This window comes from Melospiza georgiana, chromosome 14 (assembly GCF_028018845.1).
Source record: "Melospiza georgiana isolate bMelGeo1 chromosome 14, bMelGeo1.pri, whole genome shotgun sequence".
Classification (NCBI taxonomy): Eukaryota; Metazoa; Chordata; class Aves; order Passeriformes; family Passerellidae; genus Melospiza; species Melospiza georgiana.
Genome location: NC_080443.1, coordinates 20,260,747 through 20,282,437, shown reverse-complemented (window position 1 = coordinate 20,282,437; position 21,691 = coordinate 20,260,747). Strand labels below are relative to the sequence as shown.

The 21,691-nt window shown below is 56.9% G+C and overlaps 2 protein-coding genes across 2 annotated transcripts in view; one reads left to right on the top strand and one right to left on the bottom strand.

Annotated features, from left to right (window-relative positions):
* The window catches only part of ACSF3 (acyl-CoA synthetase family member 3), a 53,473-nt gene extending 37,074 nt beyond the window's left edge, over window positions 1-16,399 (bottom strand). The window contains exons 1-5 of the mRNA XM_058034426.1: window positions 16,349-16,399; window positions 13,381-14,087; window positions 11,854-12,009; window positions 1,212-1,366; window positions 659-804 (exon numbers count right to left, since the gene is read on the bottom strand). Of these exons, the coding sequence (XP_057890409.1) occupies window positions 659-804; window positions 1,212-1,366; window positions 11,854-12,009; window positions 13,381-14,087; window positions 16,349-16,355 (1,171 nt within the window). The 5' untranslated portion in view covers window positions 16,356-16,399. The remainder of the gene's footprint in view (window positions 1-658; window positions 805-1,211; window positions 1,367-11,853; window positions 12,010-13,380; window positions 14,088-16,348) is intronic.
* The window catches only part of FANCA (FA complementation group A), a 319,775-nt gene extending 298,955 nt beyond the window's left edge, over window positions 1-20,820 (top strand). The window contains exon 44 of the mRNA XM_058034414.1: window positions 20,810-20,820. The gene's annotated coding sequence lies outside the window, so the exon portion shown is untranslated. The remainder of the gene's footprint in view (window positions 1-20,809) is intronic.
* The last annotated feature ends 871 nt before the right edge of the window (window positions 20,821-21,691 follow it).

Below are 21,691 nucleotides of genomic sequence, written 5' to 3'. Positions count from 1 at the left end.
AGATGGTGCCATGCCTGCACAGACAGCCTGTGGGGAGGCAGGTGGCACGGGGTGGGCACACAGATGGCCACGCTCCAACCACAGGGAGAGTGGGGGCATTTCACATTTGCAATGTCTCAGATCAATTTATTTCTAGGTTCCAGAAAGTACAGCCATGGAGAGGAATCACAAAGTGGAGCTCAGAGAAGGGGGGGAAAGACAAGGAGAGAACAGGCCCAGAGTGTACAGCGAGGTGTGACAATTTTGAATTCCTGAAGAGGCAAGAAGCAGGCACTAAAATAAGAGTGAGCAGACATCCTATTTTGAGCGTTCAGCACTGATGGGTTGGACAAGCACTGCTGTGTGGAGAATCCTGTGTGACACCACCCAGAAATACAACTCCAGGCAGCAGTTCACTAAGACTTTGAAAGTAACAGAGCATCAGTCTGGAGTGTGCCAGCCTGGTCAGGGCAGCGGGCACCACTGCCAGCTCTGCACACACAGCTCTGACCCCTGGGCAACCCAGCAGCCCCTTCCCACACGCCCACACCCTGAGCCCCCAGTGCCAGTTGCCAGCAGCCTTGTTCCCAGCGTGGCCTCTCCTCACTGCTGTGCACAGAACAGCCCAGAGCACCCCCAGCACAGGCCTCCAAACAGGGGCACCCCTGGGGACTCCTACCTGGCACTCGGACTCCATGCAAAGGGTTAGAAAGCGCCATCCCAATCTCAGTCATCCCATACCTCTCCAGCAAGGTGTGCCCCGTGATGCTCTTCCACTTCTCCAGGACAGGCACAGGCAGGGCTGCTGAGCCTGACACCATTAACCTGCACAGGGAAAGGTCAGGTAAGAGGATCTGAGAGAAGCTTTGCTCTAGGGAATTTGCAGCCTGACACAGGGGCACAAACAGCTCTGCATAAAACCTGCAGCCCCAAAATCCCCTTAACCAGCACCAAAGATGTCCCTCACATTCTCAGCCTGATGTGGGGTTTAACCTAACCAGGACAGGCTGGTTTCCCAGCCTCTTACAAGAGATCCTGGGCTGCAGGACCATGTGTTCCACAGGGTGACACACAACGAGCCCCTTGTGGCTCTCCCATGCAAGAGTGGCTCATAATTAAATAATGTCACCCTTGTTCCTGTCACAGAGACACCAAAGCACAACGGCCAGCACTGAAAGAGGTGATGCTGAAAGGAGAACCTGGAGCACTCAGACAGCCAGCAGCTCACCCACCTGATGTTCTCCTGGCAATAGGCACGCACGAAATCCTGCACCTGGGGCTGGGTGAAATGCTCATCATAATATTCCATCAGCTTGGCATAGATGGTGGGCACTGCCATGAACACATTGACACGGGGAGCTTCGGAGCTCAGGAGCTTCTTCCACACCTAGGAAGGAAGGGAACACACATGGATGAAAATACACCTTTGCTATCCAAGATTTCTTGGGAGTACAGCTGGAGGCTGTTGTGTGCCCCCACCCCTGTCCAAGACAAGCTCCCAACTTTCATCATGCCCTTATTTCCCAAGGCATAACGCTCATCTCTTGTCCCACCAGTGGATCCCCCACCCACCATCACTCTCGAGATGATGGAAATGGCATTTGGCAGTCCTGTCATGTTGCAGCCAAGAATTTGCTCACAAAGATGGAAGCTTGTGGCAGAATCAGCTCATTCCTCTATCATGCACAGCTCTTCAAAGGCAGCACACAGCCACCAGTTTTCCAAAGCACGGGAGCTCTTCTTTGGAAAGACACAGCCCACACCTGATACTCAATACACAGCCACCTCTTGGAGCCACCTCTGAGGCAAAGCTGGGAAGAGGGAGGTCAGGCACTGGGAGTGAGATTTCATGAAAGTGGTGAGGTGCTGTGAGAGAGCAGTGTCCCTGGTGAGGTCAGGGGAGCCATCAGAATGCACAGGTAAAGCAGGGGCAGCAGCAGACAGCAGCAGCTTTTCAGGAGGGCCACCACCCCAGCCACACTGTTCCTGAGAGGAATATTCCCTGTGGGAATAATGTTCTTCAGCTGCAGCTCCTGCTGGCCTGTGGGAGCTGTGAATGGGGAAAAATTCCAACAACACCTCAGGGATGGGAGCCAACCGTGGCTCAGAGGCACACAGTCACACCTGAGCCCACTGCTCCCACACCTCAGCGCTGTCCCTGCCAGGTAAGCTCTTCCCAAGGCAGGAGGGAAGCAAAGCCATCAATAAATCAGAGCCCTGTGTCCCTGTGCTCTGTCCCTGCCCCCCGGTGACAAATGTGTTCCCTAACAGCTCCTGACACCGAGCGCTGCCTGGGCGCTCGCGGCACGCTCAGCTGCACACGAGGCAGGCCCTGACTGAAGGTGAGCCAGGGATTCTCCTTCACGCTGTCACTCTGCCCCTTCCCTCCGTGCTGGTTCTGCTCACTCTGCTCCCTTTCATCCCTCTCTCCTCCCCCCGCAGCTCGCACTCCGTTGCCCCGCAACAATCAGCTCCTAAAACCCCTCCCTGCACCGAGCAGGAGAGCAGGACACATGCACAGAGGCAATGTCCCACCCTACAGCAGGGAGCTCACGCTGCCCCCAGCCCAGGGCTGGCCCTCACAGGGAGAGATGAATGCACAAGGTGCAGGGGCACTGCACACCCCGGCAGGTGGGACACGAACGCTGCGGGATGCCCTGGGAAAGGAGAGCAGAGCTGGGATGTGACTTCCTGCACTGATGCTGGCACAGAAACCCCCTACCAGCCAGATTAGGTAAAATTGCATTTACAGGGGTCTAACCTCCCTGTGTTTGAACTGATACCTTGAGAGGCTGGTCTGGAACACAGACCTGACAGAGATAAATGGACAAAATAGGTATTTATTGCAAGGCCTTGGGCAGCACAAGAGCCTGGCCCAGGCTGCACCCAGGTTGAATCCAAGGTGGATCCCAGCCACAAGTTTTTACACTTTTATAAGTTTTGGTTCATCTACATATTGGGTTTAACTGTCCAGTTACAGCTCCAGCTCATGAAGTCTCAACCCCCTGCCTTGCTCCCTTCCCTTCACAGCTGTTTGTGCTTTTGGGGTAAGGCTGTCCTTGATTCTCAGCTGGGAAGGGATTGCTTTGTCCAACCACCCTGTGAAGAGACCCTACTAACACCTCACAGGAAGTTTCAGAGTTACGCACCAGGCAGCACAGAACCTGAAAAATAGAAAAGCTAAGACCCATGGCATCATTTCCCAGCCCCCTTTTTTCCCAGTATCTTTGCCATTCCAGGCAGCAGGGTGGAGAAGGATCTCTCCAAAGCCAGGGCTGGATGGATCTGCTCTCCTCAGCCTGGTGCTCCCCAGGGCCGTTGCTGTGGGCAGGGAAGGACGTGTGATGGCCAGCAGGGACCAGACTGTGCCGAGGGGATTGAAGGGAAACAGATGCTCAGGGCTTGTTCAATCCTTGCTGTGTGATTTTGTTTTGCCTTCCCAAGTCCTGAGCAGCTGTGGGAGTGGAGGCAGACTTCCAGTCTGGCCATGCAGCCAGACTTTGGACCTCAAAAAACCCCAAACCCATGCAAACAGAGCAAGTCTCCCTTGCACCCCAGAGTCCCCTGTCCCCACGTGCCAGCTCAACTCCTGCCTTAGATAAAATCCTGCAGTGCAGCCACAGGAGCAGCTTTTCCATGTCAGTCCAGCTCACCCAGCAACAGCCCCTTCCTGAGGATAAGCAGCTGCCTCTGGATTTGTGCCACCAGCTGCTGGGGTGATCTGCTGACAGCCAAACCTCTCCACCTGCTCTGCTCCTGCTCAGCCAAATCTGGATCCTTCCCATGTGTTTTAGCAGGACTGAGCCGTGGTACAAAGCTGGCAGCTCTGAGCACTCCACGGAGCCCAAGCTGGCCGGAGGGCTTGGCACTGCCCAGCCAGCTGGAGCAGCTACTCCTGGCTTCTGACTAACTGCAGGCTTGAGAGAAGGATCTGGGAAAGCCTCGTTACCTGGCACTAATCAATCAACCCCATGTAAGGCCACAGCTTTGTCCTGGCAGCACCCAGCACACCTCTGGGCCTGGAGCAGCACTGTCCATCCCCGCTGGGTTATCCCCTGTCACTGTCACTGTCACCATGTTCATCCCTGTGCAGCACTGGGCCTGAGCAGCACCATCAATCCCCCCTGGGTTATCCCCTGTCACTGTCACCATGTTCATTCCCTGTGCACAGGGCACTGCCAGCCCAATGCTCTGTTTTGTAGTGCTTACCTGATACCTCCAAGTGCTTTTAAAAAGCCATGGATTTGGGAAGCAAACTGTGTGCCAGGGCTGCCAGGCTCTGCAGCCTTCCCATGGAATATGCTCAGAAGATTGATTAGGATTCCTTTTAAGATAACCAAGGGTTAGAAACAAAAAGTTTCTCACTGCAAGAAAGCAAGAGTGGATAGAGCTTCCCACCAGCAATAAGGGCAGCAAATGCTTTGGGTCAGGGCTGTCTGTGCCAGCAGAGAAGTGGGAGACCTAATGTTCCCAAGAGCCTTCCTGTCAGCGTGACATTCCTGATTTTCCTCCCCTCCCACTGCTCTAAAGCATATCATGAGCTGACCAGTGGGATTCTGCCATCATTAAAGGAAAAAAAAAAAAAGGAGAAAATGACACCAGTGGGTACAAAACAAGCACAGCAAGGCACAGCTGGGAGATTTTTCCCACGTATTTTTCCCAGGACACAGATGGTGAGTAATGGTCAGTCCATACAGCAACCTTCCCAACCAGCCTCCAGACCTGCTAAGATCACCTGAAGGAAAAGATGTGAGCACAGAGAAGAAAAGGCAACAACTTTTCCCTTTAGTGAGGGAGATGTGCAATGCCCCAAACCAGCCTGAAACACCAAATCCAATATCTGGGCATCTTCTCATGCAAAAGGAGAAGAAACAGTAGCAAACCCAGTTTAAACCCATGTGCTAATCCATGTAAGATTTTGGCTGATAGAAGATTCCCAAAACCAGCCAGGAGAACTACAAGCTGTAAAGGAAGCAAATATCAGCATGGATTTTTCCATCAGCCCACAAACGGATCACAGCCAGCCCGCGGTGCAGCCTCTATTGACAGACACAACAGCTCCTCTCTTCTACAAAATTATTGCGCCATTTTCTGCTGTAATTGAATCTTTTCAAACCTTTTCAACAATAACAATGCCTCTAATGCAAGGTTAACTCAGCCCTTTACTCCCCTCTTGCTCGGGGAGATGGGTCTGTGTTCAGCACTGACTGCTGCCATGTGGGAAGCACCATCGAGGAAAAGGGATGCTGGTGATTTTTGGAATGTCTGTGGTAGCAACAGCGCTGTGGCCAGAGCAGCTGCTTCTCTGGTGAGATCTGTGCCAAACAGAAGGGTGGGAAGCTCCTGTAACTCAACAGCAGCAGCCAAGGGACTGCAGGACCACGCACACACATCCAACACCAAATTACCCCAGAAAAGCAGATGGGCACATGAGGTAGGAGAGCACCAAGGGGAGCTCTGCTCTCTCCCAGGGACTGAGGCTCCAACACTTCACGACCAATATGCAGAGAGGGAGAAACATTCTTGTCTTCAAAGAGAAATCAGGCCCTCGGTGGCTTCGTCTCATGTTTGTTATAACCCCAAACTGTTTGTGCTCTGTGCGACTCTGGTTTTAATCATTTATTCATCAGCACAGTTTGATGGCCCCTCTGCATTCCAGGCTGAAGCTTTTAAACCCTTCCTATGCTGGAGGCATACTGAAAGGAGCAAGTGCTTTCCCTGGGACCTGGAAATATAAGTAAATATGACAGGCTCTGGTTCCATTTTTTATATTTCCCCACACACATCAAAAGCCATTACTTGGGAACAGATGCTGAGGACAGACGGCAGATCTGGGGAGATGGGAAAGAAAACCTCTAACTTTTTAAAGCCAGGTCTGTGAGAAGTGATCAAACATAATCCATTCACTAGTGACCTGCTCCTCCCTCCACTGACTCCTCTTTGAGTCTGAAATAAAATTACTCCTCTGAAGCCTCCCATTAACAGATGAAAAGACTTTCAGCCTCTCTCCAGCTGAAACTGGATGGGGGCCGCGATCCCCAACGCGCCTGGATATTGCAGCTCAGGCTCCTCTGCTCGGATTTGCTTTTCTTTTAAAAATAAACCAAAAGAGCTGCCCAGAGTGATGTTTGCAGAAGTGACAGATCCAGGGGAGAGGCTCAGTGCAGTGCACGCTTCTCCTTCCCGGAGGCAACAGCGGCTGCTGAGCCCTGGCTGTCCCTGTGCAGCCCAGCCAAGGTAGACAGCCCCAGCACCCAGCCAGCCTGGCTCACACACACAACACCAGAGACAAGGACAAAGTTTGCTCCCAGACACAGCCCAGGCCTTCAGGAGTTCAGGGCTGTGAGCACACGATGCAGCAGCACCCTGGAGCAACACCTCCCACTCATCCTGTGCCCGGCCTGCAGCTCCCTCCTACCACGGGGAAAAGGTGCCACGGGGGACAGGACACCAGGAAAGCTTGTCCTGAACCACACACCACCTCTGGGCACACAGCTTTCCTATTTCCCTAGAAAGAAGGCTCCAAACAAGATTGTTTTGATGGCTTTGAGTGTGACATTGTAAAACAGGGCATGGTTTTTAGAGGGCTTGATCCTCGGAGCACCTTAAGTCAGACACGCAGCGAGGCTGGCACTGAAACAGCAGCTCCTGGAACTGCAGGGCAGGAAATCTGCATCTTGGCATATTCATCATGGAAGGGGTTGCAGGGCACAGCCAGGGCTGTCACTGCACAGGCAGCACATCACAGCTCAAAGCTGCCCAGCAGAGCTGGACAGGCAGCACATGCCACAGCTGGGTCACCCAAAATGGAGATTTCCATCAGCTTCTCCCATCACTCAGCACTGCAAGTTTCCTCCTTCAGGTTCTTCACTACTCTTATTTCCCACTCTGCACAAGAGGCTGGAAAACCTCCCAGGATCTGCTCTTGTGTTTATCAATGCAGAGAGCTGACAGGGAACCTTGTGCCATTAGAACATCTTCCCCTTGAGGCAAGATCAGGGGTGTCCCAGGCAGAGAGAAGCTCTTCCTGTGGTTCAAGCCCAAAATGGATCCTCTTTGTCCAAAAATCACAGCAGAGGATCCTGTAAACCAGACACTGACCTCATTTGCTCCAAAATGGTCCTGTCCAAGGAGTGCCTGGTCTGGAATGGGGACACCAGTGTGTGACTGTTCACAGCAAGCACAGGGGACACTTGGCTTCCCCAGGTCTGTCCCTCCAGACTCACTGACATCTCCACAGAGCAACAGTCTCACCACAGGCTGTGCCTGAGCTGATGCAGGGAGGGAGATGGAGGGAGGCAGTCACCGAGAATGGATGCTCCAGAGGGTGCTTGGTGATGCTCAGAGCCTTCCAAAAGCACCTGGCCAGGAGGAGAAGGCTCACCCTGCACTCCTTCCTTTACAGAGACATTCACCTCTTCACCTCTGTCACCAAAGTGCACAAAATTTTCACAAACACAACACCTTTAAAATCCCTACTCCTGGACAAGAAATTCCCACTCCAGCATCTGGGACAGGCCAGCAGCAGCTGGAAGTGCAAACAAACCAGTGCAGCTGGAAGAGCAAACTCAGCCTGGGAGCAGGATATGGAGGGAGGATCACACAGGCATGCTGAGGCTGCAGCTTGCTCTGGCTCCACAGCAAGCCCTCACACTTGTCACCCTTGAAAACCAATGGAACAACAAACCAGTAACACCACAGCCAGCCGTGCCCCACACAGCTGCTGGCAGCACACCCCTCGGGCTCACTGCTGCTCTCCTGCCTGCTCCACACCCACCTGTGCTCAAGTGTCCCCCCACAGCCATCCCTGCCATTCCCAACCCCAGAAGCACAGACAGGAGCACTGGATGTGCTCCCAGGGGCTCCCTGTGGAGACACTGCACCCCAAGGAGCACGAGCAGCAGGGGACTCAGTACATCATGTACGAGTCGACTAATTCTGGAAACTGAGGGTCCATTTATAAACCCTTTATTAATAAATGATTAATAGATGCAGCCATATTTTTTAATAACTTGCAATAAAAAAATGCTACGAAAAGCTTAAGCAAGACAGTCTTAACAGATGGTGCTATAAAGTGAATTATAACATGTACAGTAGCTAGTGCAGCGTAATGGATGTCCTCATTTAATAAAAAGAATCTGATTTTATGCAGCAACTTTCACGGTTGAGGCACCTCAGCAAACTTTAATGAGTTGTCGTGGCCTCAGCAGTAGCCACACGCATCAGATGCTGTTTTAGTGAGGGGAAGGATGTTGGTCAGGACACTGGGCTACTCCACAGTCCTGATTTTCAACCTTTCCTTGGACAGCTCCCAAAAACAGACGTAAAGGTCTGAAAGCTGCCACCTCCCACCCCTGCACGGCGGGGAACGACAAGCAAGCTGTGGTCTGGGGCTGGGAATGTCTTCCCAGGGAAATAAAATTAAAAAAAAAAAAGAGCATTATTCCCACCACCAAAACCAGACTGCCATCTGTATCCACGACTATAAGGCACGCCGCAAATTATGTAATTTAATAAACACTGTAATAATAAAGTATTTATTTTGTATAATGAAGTGTTAGTGATTAGAAACCAAACACACATCGGGCGTGCTGCTGCGGTTTCTCTTGAACCTTTGCCAGTATCACTCAAGGCTAAATATGTCTGCAGCAGGTTGAGAGTAAGTTCCTCGCCTTGTTTTGATCAGCCTGTCAAGTGTTTTAGCTGCCAGTCGAGTTTCTTTATATCACACTATAATTGGCTGCTTTCTCAAGGTGCAGCCAAGGAAAAAAAGCACACAGCAAAACTCGGGCTCCTTTGGCAAAATCCTCCACTGCTGCTTTGCTGCAAGCTGATTGCAGTAGCAAAGGGCACTTTGTAAACAGCTGGTGAAAATAGAGTGGAACTGAAAGGCAGCTTGCAATACACTCCAGGAGAAAGCCTTATTTACCCTCCCGTGCTCGCTTTGGAGTGTCGATCAAACCACTCGCGGCTCCCACGGGAGGCCCTCGGAAAAATAACGGGAATGAAAGAAAGCAGAGCAGCAAACGCCGTCCCCCAGAGCCCCGGGAGCCGCTGCCCGCCGCCCTCCGCGCCCAAGTTCAGCTGCAGGGTCAAGCGGCCGCCCCGGGCTGTCCCCGGTGCCGCATCTGGGGAGAGCTTTGATCAGAGCAGGCAGGAGGGGGTCCCGCTCCGCCATCCCCATCCCATCGCTCAACGTCAGCTCATCGATCCGCAGACGTGGGCAGGGAGCAGGGGAGAAGGCAGGGGTGCGAGGGAGCATCAATCACCGCGGCACAGGACGTGGAGCACCGCGCCCTCCAGAGGCCCCGCTCCAGCCTCTCCGCGGCACCTCCTGCACAGCCCTGCTGCACCCCGGGGTTTGGGGTCACCCTAACGCCCTCAGCGGCACATCCTGCACAGCCCCGCTGCACCCCCGGCCTTTGGGGTCACCCTAACACCCTCAGTGGGACATCCTGCACAGCCCTGCTGCACCCCGGGGTTTGGGGTCACCCTAACGCCCTCAGCGGCACCTCCAGCACAGCCCTGCTGTGCCCCCAGACTTTGGGGTCACCCTAACGCCCTCAGCGGCACCTCCAGCACAGCCCCGCTGCGCCCCGGGGTTTTGGGGTCACCCTAACACCCTGAGCAGCACATCCTGCACAGCCCCGCTGCACCCCGGGGTTTGGGGTCACCCTAACGCCCTGAGCGGCACATCCTGCACAGCTCTGCTGCACCCAGGGTTTTGGGGTCACCCTAACGCCCTGAGCGGCACATCCTGCACAGCCCTGCTGCACCCCGGGGTTTTGGGGTCACCCTAACGCCCTGAGCGGCACCTCCAGCACAGCCCTGCTGCACCCCGGGGTTTGGGGTCACCCTAACACCCTCAGCAGCACATCCTGCACAGCCCTGCTGTGCCCCCAGCCTTTGGGGTCACCCTAACGCCCTCAGCGGCACATCCTGCACAGCCCCGCTGCACCCGGGGTTTGGGGTCACCCTAACACCCTGAGCGGCACATCCTGCACAGCCCTGCTGCACCCCGGGGTTTGGGGTCACCCTAACGCCCTCAGCAGCACATCCTGCACAGCCCTGCTGCACCCGGGGTTTGGGGTCACCCTAACACCCTGAGCAGCACCTCCAGCACAGCCCTGCTGTGCCCCCAGCCTTTGGGGTCACCCTAACACCCTGAGTGGCACCTCCAGCACAGCCCCGCTGCACCCCGGGGTTTGGGGTCACCCTAACGCCCTCAGCGGCACCTCCAGCACAGCCCTGCTGCACCCCGGGGTTTGGGGTCACCCTAACACCCTCAGCGGCACCTCCTGCACAGCCCCGCTGCACCCGGGGTTTGGGGTCACCCTAACGCCAGGGAGACAAATCTGGCAGCAATCACTGGGTGAAAGCACAGGTTATGGCAGCTGGGGATGGTCCTGCCCTCTACCACAGCATCCTGCCAATTTGCTCTGGAAGTGCACAGCTGCCCTGCTAAGACTCAGGGGCTGTACCCCCAGAAAGGATCCGTGCTCAGGTGTCAGAGCCCCCTGACAGAAAAGGGAAGTGTGCATTTTCTGTGGCTGCTGCTCTGAGAAGCAGAAATGAGCTGTGAAGGATCACCCGGCCCTGCGGTGGCTCCGGGCCCGCCCTCACCTGGCAGCAGCACAGCCAGAGGCTCCCAGGTGTATCCCACACCTGTGCACTTTGTCCTTGCCGTGGGACAAGCCTTCCCACACGTGGACAGCACACACAGGGAGAGCAGCCCGGGCAGCCACCCAGCACGGGCTCCTTTGGCTTTCCCAGGGAACCCTGCAGTGATAACACACCTCTGCTTCCTTTCTGCTCTGAGCAGCAGCAGCACCTGAAAACCCAACTGTCCCTTAGCAGTGACACTGCAGACACCACCCAGGACACTGGGAGATGTGGATGGGCAGTGCTGCATCCCAGGGGCTGGGAAATGTAGAACCTGTTCCACCTTGACTGCTGCCTGTCCCTTCCCCTCTCCCCACGGTGTGCCACTGCTGCAGGGAACGAAGGAGCAGCAGAACACTGCCACTGGTGTTTCCTGGCTCAGACAGAAAACAACACTTTAACAGCATCATTGCAATAAGGTTTCCCTCCTGCCACTTTTCCTAAAAGCTGCAAAAAGGTCTGGATCTGGAAACTCACTTTCACATCACTGAGTCCAACCTGACAGCTCTGTTAACTATTTTTGCTCCACAGAGGAAGAGCCACCTTTCCATGTAAGGGAGGAAAACCAGGATTTCCCTTAGCTGGGCTGCAAAAAACTCAAAAGGCTGTGTTCTGTCATTAATGCAACACAAAACACTAAGGATGTAGGACTGGAAGGGGAAAATTTGGAAGGGGCTGCCCAGGAAGGTGGTGGAAGCCCTACCCCTGGAGATGTCCAAGGAATGACTGGACATGGCACTCAGTGCTCTCAGCTGGGTGACAAAGTGGGGATTGGTCACAGGATGGACTTGGTGACCTTGGAGGTCTTTTCCAGCCTCAGTGTTTTGTGGATTCTGGGAAATGCAAGTCACTAAAGAATTCACCAAGCAGCACACCACTAACACCCAAGAGAAAAAACAGTATTTCCACCATTCCTGGCAGTAAAAAAAAAAATCCACAACCCCAATTCTGGATGGACACACTCTCAGTGGGCACAGAAGGGTCCAGCCACCCCCAGGCTGGGAGTGCAGAGCAGCATTCCCATCCCAACATCACACTCACACGAGCCGCACCCTCTGGAAGAGCACATATACCCCGGGCTGAGCACCCCAGCAATTCCCTTTGCTGGGAACCAGCCACAGGCAGTGCCTGAAGGGCTGGAACTCCTCAGGAACCCCTTCCCAGAGCTGCTGTGCCCGGGTGCTGCTGCTGCTGGGGCTCCCCTGGGCTCACCGTGTGCGCGCTGAATTCCGGGAACATGACGCACGTGGCTCCCACCCACAGCGGGCACTGCAGCTTGTTGATCACCCCGTGGACGTGGTGCAGAGGCAGCACGTGCAGGATCACATCCTCCTTCTTCCACTCCCACTTCTCAACCAGCCCCGTGGTCTGAGGAGAAAACAAACAGCACGGCCTTAGGGCAGGAGGGGAGATTTTCCCGAGGTATTCCCAAGTCATTCAATCCCCAAATTCCCTGGCAGGAATGCCAAGCCTGGGCATAAAATCTTTCCTTCAGGATCAGCAGGAGAAAAATTCCCACCACAACAGCAGAACATAAGAGGAACACCTTCAGCATGCTGACAGGATGGGTCTTTTAAATCAGCAAAGCCCTTCCTCGTTACTGAGAAATATCAACAGTGATTTTAAGTAGGACATACAAAAATATTAATCTACTGCTGCACATGCAGATTTGGCAGAAATAGTAATCAAAAAGCTAATTTTCCCAGAATTCTGTTGCCATAGTTAGGACACTGATGACATCAGGCTTTTAGCACCTGTAAGGGATAATCAGTAGGAGCAGGAAATTGCTGATAAACAGAAAGTAGGTTTCATGTTAGTAAAAATTATGAGAGAATCAAGCTTCCAAAACACTCTGCTCTGAAGGGATAATTATCTGAAGGGATAATTATCAGGTTTCTGGGTCAACAATGCCCTTCAGAGCCCAGTGCTGGCAACTGCAAAGCTTATTTCCAGCCACCTAAAAATAAGAAAAGCATCTGAGCAGTGGAATTTGCTTGTGTCTCACAGGAACCCTCATCCACAGGGCAGGGAACAGCTTTCAGGCTTCCTGCAGGGCAGCACAAAGGATGGGGACTGCTCAGGCCACCCCCCAAATAATCAGCATGTTTGTGAGGGAACAGATTCTTTGCCCAATATAGCCAAGGCCTGGCTCCATCCATCAAGGCTTTCATTCCTGTTGGGACCCTGCAGGATCTGAGCACCCCGAGCAGCTCTCAGGGCACCCTGCATTCCCTGCCCTCCTTCCCTAATGGCAGCAGGCTGGCAGTTGCAGGCACTGATAACCAAGTGGTGAGGCAGTCAGCAGGCTTATTCAAACTTTTAATTCCTTTTGGCTCCGAGAGCTAATGGACTTTTTTGCCTTGGGGATACAGAGCTGAATAATGCACAGGCTTCACACAGCACCGGGCTGGGCTAAGATATTTTCCAATTAGGAGCAAAGATTCTCCCCTAGTCAGAGGGCAGAAAAGCAAACTGCAAAGAAACCAGGATTTTCACAACAGGTTTCATCCATTCTGCTTTCCAGGAAAGCAGGGAGGAGAATCCACCTGCCCTGCCAAGGCTGAGAGCCTCACACCCTGCTGTGCGCTCACCTTCCCAGCGTGGAGGATTCCAGAGCTGCAGCCCCACAGCTCTCAGCAGGAATTTGGCAATAGAAAGGTGTTTGCAACCCCAAATCCCCTCCAGATCCCAAGGCTCTGTACCTTGGCAGGAGCCTGGCAGGGGGGCAGCAGCACTCACCACAGCCTGCACGTTCTCGTGGGTGCTGAGCACACCCTTGGGCCTCCCCGTGGTCCCGCTGGTGTAGATGATCATGGCTCCTCTGTCCTTCCACGAGGAGCAGCTCGGCAAGGGCCCCTCCTCCGTGGCTGCAGCGGATCCAGCAGCCCCAGAGCTGGGAAGGGGCAGCACAGGGACTCCCAGTTTCTGGGCACTGGGGGTTATTTTGCCCAGGAACTCCTCGGCTGCGATGAGCAGGGCGCTCTGGGAGTCCTGGATCACGTACTCCAGCTCGGGCAGCGGGTGCTTCCTGTACAGGGGCACCGCTATGGCCCCGCTCATCCACGCAGCCCACTGGGCCACCACGTAGGAGGCATCGTTGGGGCACAGGAAGGAGATCCTCTCCTCCTTCAGGTCCCTGCTGGGGCACTGCAGGACGCTGCAGATCTCCCGGGACAGGCGGAGGCTGCGGCTCAGCAGCTCCCTGTACGTGTGCTCCCCGTTCCGGTCCACGATGGCCACTTTGTCCCCAAACGCCGGGGCCCTGGTGAACACGGGGGTGATGTCACTGCTGCGGGGGGCCCAGGCTGTGTGCAGAGCCCTGTGGGGACAGCCAGCCCTGCTGCCATGCCGTGGGCAGCGGGACAGGGCCCGCAGGAGGCGGCGGAGGGGCCGGCAGCGCTGGGGGCAGAGCAGGGGGAGCAGCATCCTGCCGGGCTGGAGCGACTCTGCAGAGAGCAATGATGGCACATCAGCAGGGCAGGGATTGCCCAGGGGGTTATTCCCACCCAGGCAAAGTGGCAGCCCTCATCTGAATAATATCCACTGTATTATTTATGTCCCTGCCTCAGAGTGCCACATCCTGGGCGGCCTGAGCATCCCTGCGTCCTGGCGCGATGGAACAGGAGCAGAGATCCTTCCCTGCACAGCCCCCTGCCAGCTCATTTCAATGATGAACCAGCTTTCACAGAACCCCAGAACGGTTTGGCATGGAAGGGACCTCAAAGCCCACCCAGTTCCACCCCCTGACACCTTCCCAGTGTCCCAGGCTGCTGGCAGGCAGGGGGTGAAATGAGAGGGGCTTTAAGGTCCTTTCCAAGCCGAGCCATTCCATGATTCTGTGAAGAATCCTAAACCCCTTGGTGCAGCCTGGTACACCCCCTCCATACAGCAACAGAGAGCAGAGAGGAGAGCACAGGGCTGTGGCAGGAGACAGAGGGAGGGATTTGCTGCACAGAATCCAATCAGCACCAAAACATCCCCAGAGAGGTTCCATGACAAGAGGAGGCAGCCAAAGGCTGACAAGCTCTCACTCTCCGAGAGCGTCCGTGACACTTCCCTGACGCCGCCAATAACAACCTGATCTCCCCTGTTATTTTTGATAAACGCCTATTAGTGCAGCAGCTCAGCTCCAAGAGCCTCCCAGCCCAGCTCCCCAGCGTGGGGAGGAGCTGGAACAAAGGGGAGCCAGCCCAGCAGCCCCCCAGGGCGGAGCTGACCAGGGCTGCCCCAGCTCAGGCTGCACACACTGCACGCACAGCTCATTTTCCGTGAGCGCTGCGGTCGCTGCCCTGCGCCTTCGGAGCGTTTCCCCGCCCAGACACTGGCCCTGCTCACATCTTCTTTTGCAAATCGACCTCAATTTCTGCTTCTGCAAAACAAGCAGGTGATTTAGGGTGGAAACATCTGGGGGAGCAGAGAGGCTGCAGCCCCAGAGCGGGGTGAGCGTGGGAACTCCCAACGTTTGCCACCGGCATGGAAAAAAACAAAGCAGCTCAAGGCAGAGCTCATGTGATGTCTCTGCATTGCTCTGGAGAGCCTGAAATGCAAAAACCTGGCCTAGTTCTCACCCTAAAGTGAAGCTGTGGCCATGGCAAGGTGTCAGAGCCCTGAGCACGATGAGGAGCATGAACTGGAAGCTGGTTTTGCCTGGGACCAGTGTGGCCGATGCTCTCACTGCTCGCACTGTTCCTCCAGCTCCTTCCAAAAATCAAATTACCCCGTTCCACCAGTCTGTGTTTAATGGAGCAATCCACAGCAGCACCTCCAGAAGGCCTGGGAATGCTGAGTGTTCCAGAGCTGGGCTGCAGATTTACCCCATTTACACATGGGGTAAATCCAGGGGCTGTTTGCCATCCCCTCCTGCTGCTCAGGGATCACTGGTGCCACAAACTCCAGCCCAGCACACCTGGAAACAAGACCTGTCCCTGGATCCCCGGGAAGGTGAGGGCAGGGCAGAGATGTGGCTCTGCTGCCTTGGAAGGGAAGGTTCAAATCCCCTGGAAGGGAAAATCCAAGCCCTCCTCCTCCTCCTCCTAAGGCTGAAGATCTCAAAGCAGCTGGAGGGCTCTCCCCAGCTCCCAGCACAACAAAACCAGTGCAGACTGGGAGCTGACCCACTGCACAGCCCTCTGCACTTTCTGAGCACAAAGGGCATAAAATGCATTTCCTGGAGGAGAATGATCTTTGGAGCTACTCTGAGCTGCTCCAAGGTGAGTTATTACAGGAATAATCATGGCTCCAGCCGTGACTGGGCAGCTGCCAGGGTGAGCCTGACCTGCAGGACTCCACCCTTGCCTCATTTACAGGCACGGGAGCACAAAAGGATTCCTGGCTGTTTCTACAACAGAGATAAAATACTGCATTCTTAGAAAATCACAAAAATTACTTTATTAGATAATCATGAAGTAACTAAGGGACTTGGAAAAGGCATCAAATAATGCCCGAGATGCTGACTGTTCTTCCCTTCTGACAAAACAAAAAACAGGGAAAGGTTTGGATTGGAAGGGACTTTAAAGCCCATCCAGTGCCACCTCCCACTGTCCCAGGAGCTCCCAGCCCTGTCCAGCCTGGCCTTGGGCACTGCCAGGGATCCAGGGGCGGCCACAGCTGCTCTGGGCACCTGTGCCAGGGCCTGCCCACCCTCAGGGCTTTATTCTCCTCTCACTACGGAGCGGATTTTCCCCCCTGCAGCTCTCAGCCAACTCACGGCACATCCCGGTGCAGGAACGGGCACAAACCGCGCGGAGCTGCCGAGGAACCGGGGCCGCCCCGCCGCAGGCCCCGCAGCCAGCGGCTCCCGCGGGGAACGAGGGCCCGGTCCGAGCGCAGCGGGCCGAGGGCAGCGGGCCCCGGCTCGTCCCGGCTCTGGGCCATCCCGGGGCCATCCCGGGCCATCCCGGGGCCATCCCGGGGCCATCCCGGCCCCGCCGCCTCCCGCAGCCCCGTGGGGCCTCACCTGCCGCGGGGGACCGCTCCGGCCGCGCACAGCTCCGGCGGGAACGCGGCGCCGCGACTCGAAGGTTCCGCGCACGAACGTTCCGCCAGGCCGTGCCTCATTTGTGGGGGTTTGGCCCCAAAACGCCCACGGGGGGCGGGGCCGGGACTCCGCGGGGCTGACCGTGCCTGCAGCCCCCGGAGTGTCACCCTCGGATGGCATGGCGGGCGGGTGTGGAGCTCCAGCTGTGCCCCGCGGGTCCGGGGCCATGGGCCTGCTCTGGGGGATGTGGGGATGTGGGGATGTGGGGGTGTGGGCAGGGGACAGGCATGGCCTGGGCTCGGGTAACACTCACACATGGGCATCCCAGAGGGGCACAGAGATCCCAGAGATGCACAGGCACCCTGGGGACACACAGCCACCCTGGGGACACACAGCCACCCTGGGGACACACAGCCATGCGGGGCTGCACAGAGGTCCCGTGGTGGCACATGGCACACGGCCCATGGCACACCGAGCCCAGCTGCCCGGCTGTGCCCAGCGGGCCGTGAAGCGGCACGGCCGCGGTGACCCCCACCCACCCCCCAGGTGTGTTTCCACCGGGGCTGGGAGCGGAAACAGGGCCGGGATCCCAGCGCTGGGGGAGGCACCCAACGCTCCTGTACCCAACAATGCTGTACCCAGTGATCCTGCACCCAAAAATCCTGTACCCAGTGATCCTGCACCCAACAATCCTGTACCCAACAATGCTGCACCCAGTGATCCTGCACCCAACAATGCTGTACCCAGTGATCCTGCACCCAACAGTGCTGCACCCAACAGTGCTGCACACAACAATGCTGCACCCAACACTCCTGCACCCAACAATGCTGCACCCAGTGATCCTGCACCCAAAAATCCTGTACCCAACACTCCTGTACCCAACACTCCTGTACCCAACACTCCTTCACCCAACAATGCTGCACCCAACAATGCTGCACCCAACAATCCTGCATGGCTCCCTCCTCATGGCACAGCTCTCCATGGCATGACTCCCTGCTCATGGCCCAGCCCTCCATGGCACAGCTCTCTATGGCACAGCTCTTCATGGCACAACTCCCTCCTCATGGCATGGCTCCCTCCTCATGGCCCAGCTCTCCATGGCCTGGCTCCCTGCTCATGGCACAGCTCCCTCTTCATGGCATGGCTCTCCATGGCACAGCTCTCCATGGCACAGCTCTCCATGGCACAGGTCCCTGCTCATGACACAACTCCCTCCTCATGGCAGGACTCTCCATGGCACAGCTCCCCATGGCACTGCTTTCAATGGCACAGCTCTCCATGGCACAGCTCTCCATGGCACAGCTCCCCATGGCACAGCTCTCCATGGCACAGCTCCCCGTGGCACAGCTCTCCACACAGGGTTGAGCCCCCTCCCTGGAGTGTGTGCCCATGGGGAGGTCTCTGGTGCCAACCCCGCCGTGGTGGCACACAGACTGGCAGGGACAGCGGGCACAGAGCTGGGGACAGCACTGGGACATCCAAGGATGAGCCAGGAGTGGCCCCTCCAGCCAGGACCCTTTCTGTGGAGGGGACAGGGCTGTGCCCCCCCCGAGGGCGGCAAGGCCAGCTGGCCGGGACGTCACACACAGCTGATGTCACCCCAGCCACCCTGTGCCACCCCAGCCCAGCACCTGGTGCCAGCGGCCATCTGGAGCCAGCCATGTCCCCAGGGACAGTGCTGAGGGAAGGGAAGGGAAGGGAAGGGAAGGGAAGGGAAGGGAAGGGAAGGGAAGGGAAGGGAAGGGAAGGGAAGGGAAGGGAAGGGAAGGGAAGGGAAGGGAAGGGAAGGGAAGGGAAGGGAAGGGAAGGGAAGGGAAGGGAAGGGAAGGGAAGGGAAGGGAAGGGAAGGGAAGGGAAGGGAAGGGAAGGGAAGGGAAGGGAAGGGAAGGGAAGGGAAGGGAAGGGAAGGGAAGGGAAGGGAAGGGAAGGGAAGGGAAGGGAAGGGAAGGGAAGGGAAGGGAAGTGCCCTCCCAGCGGACCCAGCCCCAGTCCCCAGGGCTGTCCCCAAGCTGCCACCGCGGCTTCCCGGGTCCCTCCCAGCCAAGTGCGAGCCCGCAGCCCCAGAGGACGGGAGGGTTTTGTGCCTGCCCTCCTCACCCTGCTCGGCTCGGTGGTTAATTATGCAGCCAGCAGAAAGCTTTCATTGCGCTGGAGTTCACTTGTGGCGCATCCGTATTTATTAAAGGAAAAAAAAAAGGGAAGTAATTACTGGGGTGGTGTAAACAGCACAAACACTGCGGGGTGAGGGAGTGCTCAGGGTGACAGAGAGTTCATCCCAGTGCTGTGGGATGGGATAATGGGATGGGATGGGATGGGATGGGATGGGATGGGATGGGATGGGATGGGATGGGATGGGATGGGATGGGATGGGATGGGATGGGATGGGATGGGATTGGATGGATGGGATGGGATGGGATAATGCGATGGGATGGGATGGGATGGGATGGGATGGGATGGGATGGGATAATGGGATGGAGGCACTGGCAGCTTCCACTGTGGCACTGCTTGGAGTGAGGATGCAGCACAGCAAGGTGGGAGCCTGTTCATCCCACGGGGACACCCCAAAACCATGGAAGTGTGTCCCTATCCCCATCCTGCCCCAGCCCTGGGAGGCACAGAGCCAGAGCAGTGCTGGGGGTCCCCATCCCAGCAGGATGTTGTAAACAAGGGGCAGTGAAACGTTTGATCTCCCTCCATCTGCTGGCCCCTAATCCCCACCGAGGCCCTGGTGCCTTCCCAGCCTCCCTAAGCTGCTCCCTGCCAGGCTGTGAAGGTCACCAGGGGCTGCCGGCCCTGTCCCCTGCCACAGCCACGTGGGATCGGCATCACCCGATGCCACCAGGCCCCTGTGGTGGCAGAAAGCAGATGGAGTGTCCCCGGTTCGGGTTTAACCCTGTGCTGCTGCTGCTGCTCCCGTGGCAGGGACAGGCTCTCCCTGTGTTTCCCCCGTGTTTCAGAGCTCCCGCCTTGCCTGCAGGAGCATCCTCGAGCATCCCCGAGCCGCTGCAGGGCCGCCGTGTCCCCAGGGCCCTGCAGGGGACACGATTGCCGTGGGGGCTCCCCGGGGAGCGGAGCAGCTCGCAGTGAAGTGCAGCCCTAAGTGGCTCCCGCGTCACGTGGCGAGGATAAGTGCAAAATGGCCCTATTATGATAATTGCCCGGAACCGTGATTGATGGAGATTAGCTGCTTATCTGAGGAAATGGCAGGCGCACGTGTGACACGGGCAGGCCGGGACAGCCGCCGGGGCACGGGGGCATGGGGCACGTCGGGATGGCACGAACATCACTGCCGTCCCAGGAGATGCCACATCCCCGGGATGTGGGATGTGCCAGAGGCACCGGGACAGCGTGGCAGGAGGATGGGAAGGGCCAGGGGGACCCACTCACACCCCATCCTGCCATGGAGGGCTCCTGGCTCCTCCTGCCAGCTCCATAAAGACATGGAGACTGATCAGGGGCAAAGACTCCATAAAGGCATCCCTGACCAGGGGCAAAGACTCCATAAAGGCATCCCTGACCAGGGGCAAAGATTCCATAAATACATTCCTGATCAGGGGCAAAGACTCCATAAAGACATCCCTGATCAGGGCAAAGACTCCATAAAGACATGGAGACTGATCAGGGGTAAAGATTCCATAAAGACATGGAGACTGATCAGGGGCAAAGATTCCATAAAGACATTCCTGATCAGGGGCAAAGACTCCATAAAGACATCCCTGGTCAGGGGCAAAGACTCCATAAAGACATGGAGACTGATCAGGGGCAAAGATTCCATAAAGACATCCCTGGTCAGGGGCAAGGCTGTTAGCCAGGGATGGCCGCTGCTCTTTGCGTGCTCCTGGTGCCTGCCCCAGTGAATGTGGCTCCCAGTGGCTCCCAGTAAATGATTCATTTTGGGAGAAACTGAGTAGGATCTGTTCCTTGTCTCCTCCTGGCAATTCCCACCCCATTCCCTTGGCCTTAAGGGCCCTCTAAAGGCACTGGCACCAGGAGCAGCCACACTGCACTGGAGGCACAGGCCACATGCCCACTCCTACCTCCAGAAGGACACCCAAACCAGGAGCTTTGGGAGGAAGAGCTGTGAAAGCAGGGCTGGCTGCCACGCCGATGGCTGGCCAGGATGGAGCCATGGCACGACTGAGCCACTGGGGCCAGGGTTTGGCACGAGCTGGGGATGCTCCGTTGCACGAGGCTGGGACGGCCGTGCCAGGCGGCACACGGCCAGAGGGCACCCCAAAACCCCCACCCATCACCACAAGTCCCTCCTCCGCTCTCCCCTTCCCAATTTCCCGGGCCCCCCTGTGCAGCAGACGGATGCTGGGTAAGAGGTGTGTCTGTGGGAGCCGTGCTCGCCACGCAGCATTGCTGGGCTGTGCCGGCTCCTGCCATCCCTGCCATCCCTGCCATCCCTGCTAACCCTGCCATCCCTGCCATCCCTGCCGTCCCTGCCATCCCTGCCATCCCTGCCACCCCTGCCATCCCTGCCACCCCTGCCATCCCTGCCATCTCTGCCAACCCTGCCATCCCTGCCATGGCTTCCCCACCGGGCTGGGGGCACAACGTGAGGCACATGGGGCTGAGCCCCTGCCTGCGATGTTGGCACCACAGACGGGCTCTGGAGGTCCAGGACGTCGCCCAGCTGGCCTTGGCGAAGGGAAGGGGTCCCTGGTGGGTCCCAGCCACCGGGCACGGCGATGCCAACTCCTTGCTCTGCCCTCTCCCCTTTTCCTCCCCCCGTCTGGCGCTCGGCAGCGGAGCCGGGGCGCGCCGTGCCGGGGAAGGGCTGCCAAGGCTTGGCAGCCCCCTGCAGCCCCCCGGCCCCCCGTGCCAAGGCTGGCGGCTGGCAGAAGGGCTGCCTGCGCCTGGCAGGGCTCCGTCAGCTGCGGGAGGATCCCTGTGCCGCGCTCGCTGCCAATTTCCCTGCGAGCTGGCACCGCAGGCAGCTCCGGAGGCACCGGCAGAGAAGGCTGGGGAGGACGGATTGTGAAAGGGAGAGAGGAGAGGAAAAAAAAATAATGGACACATGCCATCGCTGGAGCGGCGAGGCTGCCAAAACGCCAGCAGGCAGCGGGG